The following is a 16,820-nucleotide window of genomic DNA, read 5'->3' as shown; positions in this document are numbered from 1 at the left end:
ACTGTGTCCCCAAATTAACCAAATAATAAACCTTCAAATGTAACTATTCAGAGTTAAGGATGAGTCCTTGAAGGTCAGCTCGTCTAGAATAAAAAAATGATGCCTGCTTCTGCAGCACAAGTGTTTTGAAATATGTTTATGTTCCCATTTGTTTGTATTGCATGTACAGCTGCAGTGGAAATATCCTGTTGGAGCAGTCACGGCATGTACACCTTCAGGCAGGAAAGCTCCCTTCCACGCAAAGCCCTTCCAGTTTAACATCCAGTTCAGGATATAGTTTAAACTCCAACATAATAGCACTGATCATCTAGAGGCAAAGACAGTAATGAAAGATGACCTGCCTTGCCCAGCAAGGCAAAGTCACAGCTAAGGTCTACCAGATTCAAACAGATCATCGTTTAAGTATCTAAGAGTCAAAATTGGCCTTCAGATTTCAAATAGATGTGGTGTTTATTTATATGTGTTACAAATTGTATTGTGTGCATTTTATATTTTATAATGTGCATAATTTCAAACAATATATTAACATAAAAATCTCAGATAAAGTGGTAAGAACACATTGCCTCATTTGCACAACTTTTTTTCTTAAATGCAATGATGGGCACTTAACTATGTTTGTTTGAAAGTACATGACATTTATCTTCAAACTGACGATCACAGCAGTAGTAATGAAAATAGTCTAAAATGGTTTACTCTATTAACTGTGTGGATTATTTCTCTGTTAAGCTGTTGTAGGTATGTCTTGCAAACCTATCTGAAATAAAAGAATTCATGTGTGGGGAAATGTCTTTCACATAAAAATTGGAATATAGATTAAAATATGCTGCTTATTAAATGTGGTTCATTAAATTATTTATTGGAATACATAATTATTCATAATATTAAGATATATATGATAAACAATTATTTCATAAGGTATGGTTTGCATGTTGTAATATAAGAATATAACATGCCTGCTTAAATTAGCCTTGTTCTTAACACTATCTAGCCAAACAAATTTGAATTCTTAGCACTTGTTTGCTTTTGCTTTTATTATTATTAACTATTTAACAATCACGATGCTTTAGAACAAGTCTCTTAACCGTCCCTGTACATCAGCATGACAAGATTAGTTGCTGATGCAGGTTATCAGAAAATGACAAGTCCTTTCTACAGAAAATTTGGCGTCCCAAATGTTCCTAGATGGGAGGAAGTTTAAAGTGCAAATATACTGTGCAAAGGGTTTCTAAAAATGGCATTGTGGAACTTGATGTTTCTCATGTTTTGGTTATCTCACAGGTTGGTAAACCAATCCTCTCAGCTGAGAACTAGCTGGAGCAGTCAGAAAACTGTTACATTAGTTGTTTGAGGGCAGGGTGCTAAGAAGGCAAATATAAAATAAATTTAACTTCCATGTGTTGCAAATAAATTTATCCAGCAAATAAAAAGAAAAGGAATGATGAAATTAATGCTACGCCACTGCTACTTTTTCCAACTCTTGTTTGTTGTCTAACCATAGCCATGAACCCCAATTTGATACAATTGGCATTACTGGTAACTGTACTATGATGGCATAATTTGTATGCCTGCACTATTAAAAAGTCTGCTTATTACCTAGGCTTACCTTACTACATTACTACCTTATTACTTAGGTTGATTCAAGTGCACAGAAGTGATAAGGATGTGGAGCCCTATTATTAACAATACTGATAAATCTGATCTTGGCTCTATGGTGCACGTAAATTTGTACACTAAATAAGCCCAGTAGAAGATGCTGGTGAGGAGCTTTGTGACAGACAACCATGGCAAAACAGTGAACGGACTAAGTTTGTCCATAGGCATACCTCTGCAATTCATGGAGAGTTTCCTCACCCTGAAAAGTGTAAGTTCAGGAGATGGACATTGGTGGTCACAAGTATTAAGAGTTTCTAAAAACAATGAACAATGCTCATAGACAAAAACGTGTAATACCTTCCACGACTTTACCATTTTGGGCAGTGTTTTGACTGGATAAATACAAATGGCTGGCTGCCTGGGGCCTGGTGACATTGGTGGAACTGAACAGAGAGAAGCGTCTGCTGGCAACACACATTTTGAAGTTTGGAGCTTCAAAAAGGGTGTTTTCTTCTTCAAAGTAGGAATAAGATTGGTAAACTTAATCAAGATGTGATATTTAAACATAAATGAATTAATGGTATTTTTACAAAGTTGTTGGATGACAAAAAACACCTAACAGCATTAGTCCTCCTGGTTTAGCAAAAGAGTGAAATCAGTTAAGAAATATAAAAAATGAAAATCAGCAAAATATGATAAAGAAAGCTAAAGTTATCTTAGTAAAAACAATGTATGGCTGGCAAACTTAGCAAATATACAAGCAACAAATACAAAAATGCATCAGTTTTCAGATGGAGCTGATGAAACCGTAAATAACTAAATGCAGAAGAAAATTATTCAATATATGCTTCTGTTCCCTATTTGGGAAAAAAAAGATTGTTTGATGAAGTACATTCTGTTTTGCTGCTCATCAATATCTTCTCAGGGATAAATATTTCTGAATTGGCAGGCTTGCAGAGTTTGTACTCAAGAGCCATAAATCAGTTAACTGGCTACTGATGTTCATTTAAAATAATGCTTAAAGTATCAGAGAAAGTACAGAAGATGGGAAAATCCTAATCCAAAATTTCAGAGAAAACTATTTGCATAGGTAGCCTGACATAAATCTCAAGAAAAATAAAGGTAAAATGGATATCTAGGTCCATAAATTCCTACCCTAAGTTCTACGGGCATGAAGAACAGTATCTCTTTTTTGAGGGTGACTGGTGCTTACTCAGCTGTTCCTGAGGCTGTACACTCGCACCAGGAAGAATGGGTAACTAAAACTGGAAGTTTGGAAGAGACTGCCCAGAGAGGATGTGTCATTACACAACACAAAGGAAAGAACCAAGAAGACAAGCACCTGTCAGGAAGTAATGTAAGAAGGTTTGCTCCTGCTCTGGGCTGGGGGATGAGGCTGATGCATACTAAAAATCCCTTTGAGAACCACAATGCTGTGATACTGGAGTCTACTAATGAGGAATTAAGGTACACAAATGTAATTAATTCAAGCCAATGCAACTTACCGGAAAATAACTCCTACACAAATAAACTCAGTTTCATTCTTTGATAAATTAGCATGTTAGCTGATAAGGATTTATATACAAAGAGAGTATACTCCATTTTTTGTCAGGCAATTCATTTATTCCTTGAGACATTCTGAGCAGGAGGAAAAATTATGTCACCTTTGCTAAGCATTTTTAGAAAGTGCGCTTTATCTCCCTTTTGTTTTCAGCAACTACATTTTGCTCTTCCCAGGCTTCCCATGAAACTTCTGGACTATCATTACACTGGAGCCCCTTACCTACTCTGGTTGATTGGTGATGACTGCTGCTTTGCCAGTTGTTTGATTCCAGGTACTGTGTCCAACATGTGAGTTACTCCCACATGTCTTTCAAGAGAGACATTAAAATGTCTTCCTTTTACTAGGAAGACACATTCCTCATTTCTTCTTCTATGCTGTAAACTACTACCACAAAAGTTGGAGAAACTTAATGACAACTTCATTACTTAACTAAAACTTCAACTTAGGCAGAAATTGTTTCATAAATTCATGAGGGGACAAATGGAACAACTCTAGAATTGTTTACGCATGAAAAGGGGTTGAAAGTCAGTACTATTCCACATTTCTAAGAACTTGCAGAGTAAGTAATCTGCAAATGCAGCTATCATAGAGAAACCACTATTGAATAGAGATGTTATTGCTGGAGTGTCCTATGGCTATTCAACCACACAGGAAATATATACAAATTTACTGCTGGTAAAACTTGTAAATGAGAAGAAGGATGGAATGGCTGTTAAGAAAGGTGATGGCCTTTTTATTTTTTTTTTTCAAGTTAGTGTATTTTTTTTGTTTATTTTTCTAAAAAAGCTACCTGCAATGCTTCCTAATACTAGTTTAAAACCAAGACGAAGAGCAGCAGCTCTAGAAAGGGAAAGTTCCTCCCAAACTGACTCTTTGTAGTAGGGTGATAAAAGGGTCAAATGTAACTGTTACCTAATGAAATGGGAGAGAATCAGGTAGAAAAGATTTGATATTACATTACTAAGATGTAGACAGGTGTATCTCAAAGAAGTTGAACGACTGGAGATGCCACAGAGAAATGTATGAAAGCATTTGAAACCTGAAGAAATTAACTTGCACTGAGACTTAAAGAACTCAATCTATTACGTTTCTCAAAAGAAAATGGTGTGTTGACTCGATGCCAGTATGTAACTCACAGGGAGAAAAAGCAATTTACCAAACAGTTCTTTAACTTAGGGTAGAAAACGCACAACAAGAACTAATGGTTGGAACCTGAAACCAGACAAAGCCAAACCAGAAATGAGCAGTTTGCAAATCATAAAGGGAAAGGAGCAATGGATTCCCCATGTCTTGCATCCTTTCAGCCAAGGCTGAATGACTTACTAGAAGAAACATTTTCACCAAATTGAAGTTTTAAATTTCAATATAACACCTGGTCAAAGGTTAAAGACCTGTACCTAAAAGTGGACAATAAGGGATCTAAATATCCTTCCCCACCTAAACAACATACATTTGTGAAAAAAGAAAAGTTTTCTACTGAAACGGAACTTTCTGAAAAATTCTAACAAATCCAAATCTAAATCCAAATCTGAATCTGGATTCTAACAGAAAACGAAAACTGAAATGTGAAAAATCTTTTGGATTTTATGTCAATACAAATAAAAATTATTGCTATTGAATTTTGGAGGACATCTCTCAGGGAATACCTCCTTACAGGGTTGAGTGTTCTAGAAGAGTTTGTAATCACACACTGGAGTAAGACCTGCCAACGTGCAAATGGATATGGATACATAATGCACTAATGAGATAGCATTAAGTAGTATCAGAAACAACAGTCACAGCAGTCTAATAGTTCTCAAATGCTTCATAGGAAATATCTGACTGTAATAATTTAAATTATTCATTATTACCACAAAGACAGCCTCAGGGACCCTAAGACAACAACTAACTAGTTCACTCTACTCCAAAAAATTGCTATGATAAATAGATATGTTTGAGTACAAGAATAATTTTTGATGAAACTGTTTCTCCAGTATCAGTAGTGCTTCAAGTACATGTAACTATTTTGTAGAACAGTAAATGAATGAGTGTTATCGAACTCTCTGACACAAGCAACATGTGGCAATTCAAGTCAATGCTTTCAAATTCACATTTTCATATTTACTTTTGAGGCTCTGGCACTCCGGAACAGATTCTGCAATATTACTCAACAGGTCTCTATAAACTTTGTCCTTTCCAAAGCACTGTAGAGCTAAGCTACTCTGAGCACAACATAGGAGCTCACATCCAGCTAGGTTTACACATGAAATGAAAAGCTGTCTGCAACACCTGAGACTGAGCAGGAGTATAAAAGCAGAGCTCCTTTGAAGAATCAGGAACAGGAAAAAAGCTACTTACTCCCATGCTAAGAAGAGATAAGTTAAAGTTGGACTTAGTGCAGCAATTGCCAGAGCTGTGGCTAAGAAAGTCTGGTGCTTCAAAGTTACTGTAATGATTTCCTGTCCTCGACAAAGTACAGCAGCAAAAATGGAAGTGCAGGACCAGTTTTAGCAGCAGATGGGAATGTTAACATGGGTGATGAAGCAAGCTTCACACTGCAGATTCCTGAACTCCTCCACTTGTGTATTAATCTTGCAAATACCTTAAATTAACATGCAGCTAGATACGGGAACCTGCCACCTTGATGAAAAAGCTTCACCATTTTATCTTTCCTCCTGAAATTCAAAGTTTTTATTGACAGAACTACATGCACATGAAGACATAAAATGCAAAGAGCTTTACAGTAAACACTGATTAATGTAATATTAATACCCATGAATGACTAGTGAATGCAAAAATAACATTTTTAACAGAATGAAAAAATTGCTAATTGCTTTATTTTAAAAAGTGCATGGTTTTGTTCCTATTTCTTGTACTGCTTGATGCCTATCCCTGGTCATGAAACACTAGTATCAGAAAACAGCTCAGAAGAGTCCACATTAAATTGATTGAAGAGTGAACAAAAAAAAGAGAAGCATTGGTAAACTGGGCTAAAAGCTATTAAGAGTACAAGCCAGGTATTGTCGCTGCACTTGATACAATTTGTGGTTGCTTCTGCCTTGTTTGTTATGAGCAAGATACATAAATGTGTAAGAGTGGAACTGTAGTGTGGTGCAAATACAGCTGAGGAAAAAAAGCATAAAGAAGTAAGTCGATCCTTCCCCAGAGCTGTCACAAGCCTCACTAATGCAATTACCCCTGCACACAGACCCTGTGGTGTTGGAGAGTCCATCTGACCTCACTGGAGAGCCTCCTGTTTGAACCCCAGGATCTGCTCAGCATGGGGTGCATCTGCAGATAGGCTTTTCTGAGGAAATACACAACTGAACTCTTGAAACAGCAGGCAGGAGTAACCTGTTAGATAAAGCCAACAGAAACTACCACTGCCATAATCTAATGGGTAATTCATTGTTTCCCTGGTATCAACACAAGCTTTGCAACAAGATCTCTACCTGATCAGCACTTGTGTGTGGGGCCACAGGCTGCACACCTGCTCTGCCAGTGAAGGGCTTGCTGTTCAAGTGATGCAGTCAGTTTCTTGGATTGGTGTTTTTAAGCAGATCTAAAAGTCCAGAATAATTTTACTTAAATTTACCATTGTGCCACAGAGTATTATTGATGCTACTTTATTAATCAACACAAAGCAGTAGTTTTGAGGGGACTCTTTAGTACCACATTCTTTCTTGATATTAAATCAAGCTATGCCAAGGACTCAACTTATTTTTCAGTGAGGTCTGCAAATCTCATCTTTCATCTGCTTTGGTCTGCAAGTTTCATATGTACACAGAAAAAAATATCAAAAAGCACCTTAGTACATATATTATGAGTTCAACACATCTGGAAACGCTGTGCTTTTACTGTGAGGCTCAATGGATGACAACCCCGCTCTTTGTTGAGACAAACTTTGTCAGAAACCACAATCAAGCCCTCTTCCCTTTTTTCAGTTAGAAGGATTTGAAAAGACAAAGCAAGAAAACAACCACTTTCTACAATATGACAGACCTTCTTTTGGTGCTGACACACAAAAAGGTGACTACCTTACCTGGAAAACTACCGCTCCATAGTCACTCATGTACAAACCTGCATCCTACACAACCATCATGGTTACACACCATATAGCTATGGAATGATTCTGTGTGGTCTTTTGAAACTTAGGCAAGTATGCCAGCAAAAACTGCACAATCTTACACGGATATGAATTACCATTATCATGATTTCTTTACTGACAGGTAATACGTCCTATGGAAGGCTGGACATAGCCTTGGACTACTTGGTCCAGGTGGCCTGGCCTGAGCAAGATAATCTTGATGACCTCCAGAGGTCCTTTCCCACCTCAACCATTCTGTCCAGTCTTTTTTTCCCCTTCTATTTATTTATCTGTAAAAACCCCCCAAACCTGCAGTACTCTGTTAGAAATTATATTAATGATATTTTTAAAATTCAAATTAAAAAAAAAAAAGCTGTGGTTGGCTTACCTAAATGTAATTAAATGCTTGATATATAATACAGAGTTCAAGCTTGATGTTTGGTACTAGGAAATACTTACTGAAGACTCACTCAAGAGCACCACCAGCACACATCATACCTGTCCCACAAAATTAAGTTTGTTTTTCTTCTACCAGCCACTTTATTCAGCTGTATGAATTAATTCTTGCACTTTTTCTCTTATTAGATAGACATATTCAAGTCTAGGCTGTTCTGTGAATAGAACTTTTCTTGATTACTGTCAGTGTTTCATTCCATTGTTTGTCTTTTAATGTTATAATTTCCTTATTTCATAATGTTTTAACTACATTGGCTGCAACTGTTAACAGAATAACTAGTGATTTTGGGGGCCAACTAGGAAGGCTTTAAAAAGATTTGATTAGGCAATTCATTTTACTAATGTTACAACATCTTCACTTGATTACTTTAAATGAGTGTTGGTGCATATCCACTTTGGCAAAATACTGCAAAGTTTAATCTTCTCTCCTAAATAACAAGCTTTCACTGGCAGAAACACATGGGCTAAGGAATACAAACAGGATTGAGGAAAACAAAGGCCATGTTTACCCGACAAAATTTACCACAATACCTATCCTTGGGTGAAGTTCAGGCCACTGTCCTGAAATCAAAGTGATTTAATTCCTGAACAGCATCACAGATGAATGCAGATCCATGGATCTGCTTTTCCCATGCCTACTTTCAGCTATTCCTCCCCAGTAGTTGCTCCAGTAGGATGACTTCCCAAGGGCTTCTGAACTCCCTGCTCCAGAACTAGGAGAAATGTTGTAAGGTCTCAGAGACACAGCATGAACTACAACTACTGTTAGCAGTAATGCAGTGCAACCTGTCATTAAAACATCTATTCCACTGTCTGCGTCAAATTCCAAGTGTTGTCCAGTCTCCTAACCAGTAATACTCCCACCCTTACTCCATTTTATGTGACAATCTTCAATGTACAGACTGCTTTATAGTCTTCATCTTTCTCCATCCTACATTTTCTTATGTCTTAGATGGGAGATGGATCCATCTCCTCTGAGACAGAAGAGATGTATTTTCATTTGATTCCATTAGGAAGGTAGGTTAAGACTGAGACAGAAGATAACCTCAAGTCTAACAGAGGATCTTAACTAGGGCTGAAAGTGAAGAGAGTAGGAGATAGGAGTCTTAGAAGTTCCAACCCCCCTGTCATGGGAGTTTGAGCAAACTTCCAGTAGACCAGGTTGCTCAAAGCCCCATTCAAGTTGGTTTTGAACACTTGCAGGGATGGGGCATCCACAACTTCTCTGGGCAACCTGTGCCAGTGCCTCACCATCCTCACAGGGAAGAGTTTCTTTCCTGTCTTTTCTAATCTAAAACTGCCCTCTGTCAGTTTGAAGCCATTCCCCTGTTGTCCTGTCACTTCATGCCCTTGTCAAAAGCCCCTCACCAGCTCTCTTGTAGCACCTTTAAATATTAGAAGGTGCTCCAAGGGCCCCCAGCAGTCTCTTCTCCAGGCCGAACAACTCTTTCACTCTAATCTTCATGGGAGATGTCCTCCACCCCTCTGAGCATCTTCGTGGCTCCTCTGGACTTGGTCCAGTGGGACTACATCTATCTTGCACTGAGCACCCCAGAGCTGGATGCAGTCAGCCACATGAGGTCTCACCAAAGCAGAGCAGAGGGGCAGAACCAATCACCTTGACCTGCTGGTCATGCTTTTGATGCAGCCCAGGATACGGTTGTCTTTCTGGGCTGGAAGTGCACAGTGTTGCTTCATGTTGAGTTTTTTGTCAACCAACAACTGCATATCATTCTTCTCAGAGCTGCTGCCAATTGACTGCCTGCACAGCCGGTATTTGTGCTTGGGATTGCCCTGACCCATGTGCAGGACTTGCACTTGGCCTTGTGGAACTTTATGGGATCCATGTGTCTTCTGCAGGCCCATCTCTCAAAATCCCTCCGGGCGACATCCCTTCCTTCTAGCATGCCAGCTGCAGCACACAGCTTGATGTTGCTGACAAACTTGCTGAGGGTGCCTTCAATCTCACTGTCCATGTCACCAACAAGATGCCAGAAGATATTAAACTATGACACCAGCATGCACCAAATCCTTGAGACGTGGATGAAAGACCATGAAGGTGGGACCCACAAAGTACCTCTCGCCACAAGAACAGACAATGGATTTATTATGGCTTGCTTTTTCTGTATTGTTGTTCTCAGGCTTTCAACATTTATAATTATATGACTATTTAATAATAATTATTAAAGTGTATTCATTCCTTTTTGTAATCAAGTAAGACATGAATCAATCATGGCAAACATTTTAATTACTTCATAATTCTTCAATCAAAAGCTTTAACAACTTTATCTGGAAAAACACAAGTAATTTTTTCAGTTTGATGGTCATTTATTTTGTCTCTAGTGATTTTAAGGGAAAAGCAAGAGACTCTGAGATAATCTGCAGTAGGAACTGCCTGTAGGATTGCCTGTAAAACCCAGTAGGATTGCCTGTAAAACCCAGTATACTGAATGGTCGAATATCAGACCCTTTTTGGAAAAGCTGGCTCAAGAGATGTGACCATAAGGCAGTTATTTCTGAACTTATTTTCAGTGCAAACAGAGATAAAAGATGGGCTTCCAAGCATAGAAGTGAATCTTTCTACAGCAAAAGGTTTATTTGAAAAGATCTGTCACTGTTCTGATTGCTCTCATTGTCATTCATTGAAATACCAAGGGCAGTGCTGCCAGGATTTGAGTGTGGGCTCTTTCAGTACCGCAATTCTCAAGAAAAGAGTGAAATAAAATCTCTCACATTAAACAATAATGCTTCTACATCTAGTAACATTTAATAAATTTATTACATATTACCCCAATGTAGGTTTATACTGTTGCTCATATAAAGACTCTGTATGAATTATTCACTTGGTTCTCTGTACATCTTTTACAGTTGTTCATATACAAAACGATTACAAGAAATATAGGCAAAAACATGTGAGCAAACTGATAATTCAGGAGCAGTCACATAAAGTTATACTATTTTAAACTACATTTATATTACAAAGAATTAGCCTGCAAATAGTTGTCTTACATTAAACCATTATAAAAAATCTCTGTTGAGAACTTCTAAAACATTAGTGATCTTAATTCATCTCAATGTATGCACTAAATACAAATACGCTACTTTTACTGACTGAAATCCTACCCAATTTAAATTAATTCTTCTACCACTTCTGTGCACCTTGGAAATTCATTAAGTGGTGCAGAAACATTAAGGCCACTGTGACCCATCTTCAACAGAAACGTAAAATCACGACTTATTATTTACAGCTCTAATGAAGCATCAGTCTTCTTTTCAAGTAACACTTAAGATTTCTTTTATATAATACCTTTTAGATTATTTACATTAGATGAATACAAAGAAAGAGGGGAGATGCTCTGATGTCAGTGTTTGCCAGTGTACAATAAATACTGACCAGTTGCTATCCAAGCCCTAATTTACCAGACTAAAATGACCTCTACATGTAGCCTTTCACAATAGCAACAGACACATCAGAGATTGGAAGTTAATCCTATTTTAAAGAATTCTACTCCTGAAAACAATATTTTTCTTTTAAACTGCGGTAATCTCCCCTAAAAGAGCATAAAGTTGGTAAATGGATGTTGAATCTATGAAAATTTCAGTAATATATAATTTTCCAAAGCACCAAAGAGCAGTGTCAATTCTATACAGAGCTGAGGATCTGCATGGTGAGATCCCAAACCATAGCAGAAATGTAATTAAAGTCTCTTGTTGTGAGCTCTCAAAAAAAAAGACCTACATTTTCCAAACCTTAAAAATATCTTGTAGTAAACTCAGTTTCATCTGCAAGGCTAGGTCTCACTAACAACCTCACAAATGCAGACAGATATGAAACTAACTTGTCAACCAAACAACTGCATCCCACAGAGCAAGGTCAAATATTGTTTCAGCTTTTAAATCAATATTGTACAGGCTGTGTCTTCCTTTGAACTTGGTTTTACATTCTACAGAAATATGCTACCTATGGCTTTTAGGAAACCTGATAATCAAGCATGAAAGTTCAGTGACTGCTCTATGTATTTTAGATTACTTTTCTACAGAGATTGGAGATTTTCCTTTTACATTGATAACTACATCTATTTTCTGGAATTATCACACATTTAATGAAAGTCTCTGTGTTATTTCATGTGCTTCTTATGATTATGATTCATTAATGAAAAACATAGCTTTTTAAAAAAGCAACAGAAAACTCACATCAACATTATTGGATGCTGCAAATAATTTGCTTTGTAAGCTACACTTCTGCTGAACAGCATTCAGGAAAGTGTCTCATTTATTGTAACCATAACTTTCATTATGTACTTCTTTAAAACCTTGTTGCCTACATAGAGTTAGATATTTATTCAAGGCTCTATGATAAATTTCCCAGTTCTTGTTATCACTATTATTTTTCTTAGACTCTTACATATAATGTCATCAATTACTTAAACAGAAAGGAAGACTAGAAAAATTCAAGCAACAAGTAGACAAGAGAACTTAAATCCCACACAAAGCAAAAAAAAAAAAAAGAATAAGAGTGGGCTGCATAAAATAGCAGCAGTCATATGCTGTCAGCCACATCTTGCTGTAGAAGGGTTAAAATGCATTTTAAAATTAACAAGCTGCTTCTGGGCATAAACATGTACACTGGCTTACTGCAAACAAATGGATGTACCTGCAGAGACACGGGGACAGTCTGGCAGCATGGACTCCACGGATGTGTCCAGGGGCTCGGAGCTGGACACCCAGTTACAGCAGTTCTGTAAGAGCAGGTAGGCAATTCTTGGGATAAGCCAAAAACTCAGAGCAAAAATAAACACCGGTGTTGCAAGTAAGGACAATGATCACATCAAAATACTCAAACTAATTTACATAGCAGTCCCCATAGTGACTAGACAGTACCCTACACTAACTTACACTTACTGACAATGAAATACTGTTGTTTCACACTAAGTAAGTAGAGTAAGACCATAATTCAGGAGATTTGTAATGTTCTGAATTAGCATGTCTTTTAAGAGCTTTGAGAGCCAGTGGACTTGAGTAGGTGTTTGGACCAACAAGTGGCTAAACTACCCACCACACATTTTCAGCTTTTCCTAGTTGGTGTTGATATAACACTCAGCCTGATCATTTGCTAACATAACAAAATCAGAATTTTTCAGGGTGTTTTGAGAGTACACTGTGGAAAGAATGTCTAAAAGCCATCAAGATAGCAGATTAATATTCAAGTAATTGGAAATATAGCTGAGATGAAGGTGCATGAACATTAAAAAAAAAGGCAAATACTGGTCTCTGGGGAGTTATATTCAGGAGGCCTTTACACTTACCTTTCATTCCTGAACCTTTGAGTAGGATGAATTTACCATGAATTTCCTAAATGTTTTGCTACAAATGCTATCTATTCAGAGTAGTCTATAAACTGAAGTATTAGATAATATGATTTTAATAAAATATGCTAAAACTACACCAAATTTACTGAATTGAAGATTTAATTATAAAGCACAACTACATTTTTAATAAGATTACCAGCTGAACAACAAGATTTACATTGCTTGCTCTATTAAAAATCTGAATTTTTCCTTTCTGAAAACCTGATTAACTCCGTTAAGGGGAAGAGCCAAAAAAACCACTGAACTTTCTTTGAAAAGACCCAGTCAATTTTCATACAGATTTCTAAAAAAATCATGCCATCAGTCATGATAGTAAAAATGGACAACTTCTCTTTCTGGTAAACAGCATGTATTGTGTATTTGTAGATGCTTGCTGCCCTAGTTGTGTACCATGGAGTCCGTCCTCACTGTGGAAAGATCCTTGACTGGTAGATCAAGTATCTTATTGTATTTCCTTAATTCATTCTGTCTGGAAGAAGATGTCAGCTGTGTTGCAGTGAGGAGAGAATTTCAAAGGCTTCAGTCCCCACCAATAAAGGGCGAGGAATGGCTTTTGAATAGATTTGTCAAGGCAACCCTACTGTTCTGGGACCAGGGAGAGCAGGGACAACATAAAGGAAGGGTTGCTGTATGAGATTAGAAAGTGAAGTTCACAAAGCATGGCAGATTTTTGTAAGAAACAGTAGATCAATGAAACTATTGAACTCAATGGAAAAAGAAAAAAACAAACACACTATCCAGTAATATATTTAGTAAAAAACTGTTAAAATGGAAGTATTTCACAAAGGTTTTAAGGTTTGAAGTAGTAAAGCATTATAATTTTATGATTTGCATGTGTAATTTTAATTAACAGCTGAATGTGAAATTGCAAGTGTAAGGTGGTAGAAATTACAAAAGAAGTAGAATTTTTATGAAGTATTACAATCATTTGAAATAAGTAAAATTAATATTAACTACTGATAGAACACTACATCAGAGAGCTGGAGATAATACAGAAGATTAGCACACAATTAACTAGCTTTTATATACAATGTGACACTTGCCTGTAAGAAATAAGTATTCTCGAAAGCAGTGTCAAGATATGTAAATGGATGATTTGTTTTATCATTCATCACAGCTCCTAATAAATTCAAAAATCATGACTTCTATAGGTACTAAAAATAGGCCACCAGTGATACAGGAGAGATAGCTCTGATGAAGAATTACTTTATTTTAACAATTCATTCTTTCAATGACAGCAATTAGCCCTACAGACAGGCAGCGATTAGGTGTATATTTTAATTATTATTCATTTTACCACTAGCCTTAAACCTGATTAAAGTAAGAGATATCCAGGTGATATGCTAGTCTTAATACCACTCAGCCGCATTTCACATATGTAAAATTCTTCTTTCTTATAGGAGATTTTTAATGCTAATGTAAGTTATGACACTCCATCCACTTTTTAGGCCATTAATCATTTAACTTATTCTTTAACATCTACTTTCTGCAAATGAAATTAAAGGTAATGCACTTTTCTTATTCAGACTAAATGCTTAAAGAAAAATGGAGTTGTCAGATTCAAATTACAGGATTTAAAATTTCAGTTTTACTACATAACACATATTTTAAGGTTTTGATTTCCCTTAAAGAAAATGGGGATTTCTCTGACAGAGCCTGTAGGGGTTAGCATTCTTTATATTTTTAACACTTAAGTCAGAGCTGTCAGGCTGCATCCCAGGTGATCCTCTATTCCCATCAGTCGCGGCCTATAAAACTTTAAGGTTAAGTCAGGAATAGGCACTCTTTACACAAAGTTTCACTAAATCCATGAGAAAAAGTCAAGTCTAACAGAAAGCTCAGGATGTGACTAGTTTAAATTCACTCTGTGCAGCTATGTTTTAGTGTTCTGCCATGGGAATGCACAAAACACAGAGATGAGCCTGATCTGGTGAGGATGAGACTCATGAACAGTAGCTTAGTTGGTATCACTCTAAAAATACAAGTTTTAAAATCTCAGCAGCCCCATCCCTGAGTATAAGAGCTTCCAAGTGCTACAGGAGTAAATACATATCAAAAAGCTGCTGAGAGAAAGGTTATTTTGCCAGTTCCGAGAATCATCAAATTGAGTCATGAAGAGCTTAAAGGGGATTTTCCACCATTGCCAGGTCAAACCAGTACCACAGAGTGCACCCAGGACTTTGCTCCAGGTATCAGGCACTGCATGGCCTGCCTAGTCATGTCTCTAATTTTGCTGTGAAGAAACACTGGACTTGGTGCTTCTTATTTTGACTGCTAACTTGGAAATGGCTTTAACCTTGGTTATTTTAGTGGCTGGTGTGAATACACAATTTCCACTGTCCCGTAATATGCTGTCTTTCACACCCAGACATGTTTACTCAGCCACATACAGATGTATATACTCAAATTCTTTAAAAAAACATGGCCTTACCTCTCTCATCCACTCTCGAATACTTTTGCCAACTTCTTGATGCCACACATTGTGAACAGAGTCTGTCAACGCCACGGCAGTTACCCTATTCTTCACTTCTGCCTCTCGTTGAATCATCTGTTAAAAAAATATTGTATTTACATTAATTCCTTTTATTGAATAGAGTCTGCTTAGTCAGAGATAACGATCTTAAATTTAAAACGAAACAGCAATACAGATTCAATACTTGACTTCACTTGTTTTAAAGTTTATACAATTCCTAACGGGTCCAGAAAAACAGAAACACCTATTATTTTTGATAAAAAATAATAATACTAACTTTTAACTGACTGAACTATTCAGTCTTATTATTTTCCATGTGGCTTGACAATTCTAGGATTAAAGGTATCATAGTGAAAAAATGGAAGATTCCCTGAGGACACCTTTTACAAGCTTCTCCAAGTTCCTATTTCAGTTCTTCAGGGAAGCTGGTACCTGTGGTTCACTGTAAGGTTCTCATGACTATCATCTACTAATTTTCAGTAGATTGCTGTAGTTTTTCTGATGTACAATCTCACTTTGACTTGTATGGGTTTTTTTCTTTTTCTATCCAATTTAGCTATCTTGCATGCTCACCATGGTCCCAAAATTCTTCTCTCTTCTCTCTTATTCATATGCTTACTCAGCGAACACCAAAGCCTCTCAACATTTTTAGGATATTAAAGAGCCTCTGTTGCTGCAAATGACAGTATGACTAAATAATATCAGTTCTAAAACAAATTAAATGATTGCTGCAAATAACACAAGCGAGCTGACAAAGATGCTGTGGAATTCAGCACTGCTATGCAAGATAAAAGGTACTGGGAAGAATAGTTTTATATCAAAGAGAGACAAAAAGGTTTTAATCTCCTGACATGAGTGATCCTAATTTGTAGCACTGGATCAAAGAAAGCATAATAAATTATACTTATAAAACCCGAATTTCACAACTGGTGTCATTATCACTGTGTATGCTGCAATAAAGTTAATAGTTTTTTTAAGCTTCCCTTTGTATAAATGTAACACATATCACATTTCTAAAATCAGGCATTCCTTCTTCATGCTCTATTAACTGCTTATCAGACAGGCTGCACCTCTGAACCCACTGTTCCATGTCCTTGCCATAAGAATGACTCCAAAACCCTACCAAAAAAAAAGTTTTTTGAAAGGGACAGTATCTAAAAACAAGACCTGTCAGCCACACACACCTAACTCACTTTAAACCCTGCTGTACATTGAATAAGTTTTTGAAACACACCATATGTACTAATATTCCTGTTCCTGTGCAGTGCATTCTAGCACTCATTCGGCTGCACTGTCTTC

The 16,820-nt window shown here is 36.9% G+C and overlaps 1 protein-coding gene across 5 annotated transcripts in view; it reads right to left on the bottom strand.

The window, feature by feature from the left end:
• The window catches only part of FAM172A (family with sequence similarity 172 member A), a 259,925-nt gene that overhangs the window by 58,279 nt on the left and 184,826 nt on the right, over positions 1-16,820 (bottom strand). For all 5 annotated transcript variants that reach the window (XM_017735441.1, XM_017735439.1, XM_017735440.1 and 2 more), the window contains 2 exons: positions 15,480-15,596; positions 12,334-12,418 (listed from right to left, as the gene is read on the bottom strand). In XM_017735441.1, coding sequence (XP_017590930.1) covers positions 12,334-12,418; positions 15,480-15,596 — 202 coding nt within the window. The remainder of the gene's footprint in view (positions 1-12,333; positions 12,419-15,479; positions 15,597-16,820) is intronic.

Source organism: Corvus brachyrhynchos, unplaced genomic scaffold, assembly GCF_000691975.1.
Source record: "Corvus brachyrhynchos isolate BGI_N302 unplaced genomic scaffold, ASM69197v1 scaffold22, whole genome shotgun sequence".
NCBI classification, from domain to species: Eukaryota; Metazoa; Chordata; class Aves; order Passeriformes; family Corvidae; genus Corvus; species Corvus brachyrhynchos.
Note: the sequence above shows the minus strand (reverse complement) of the source record. Positions and strands in the feature narration are given on the sequence as shown.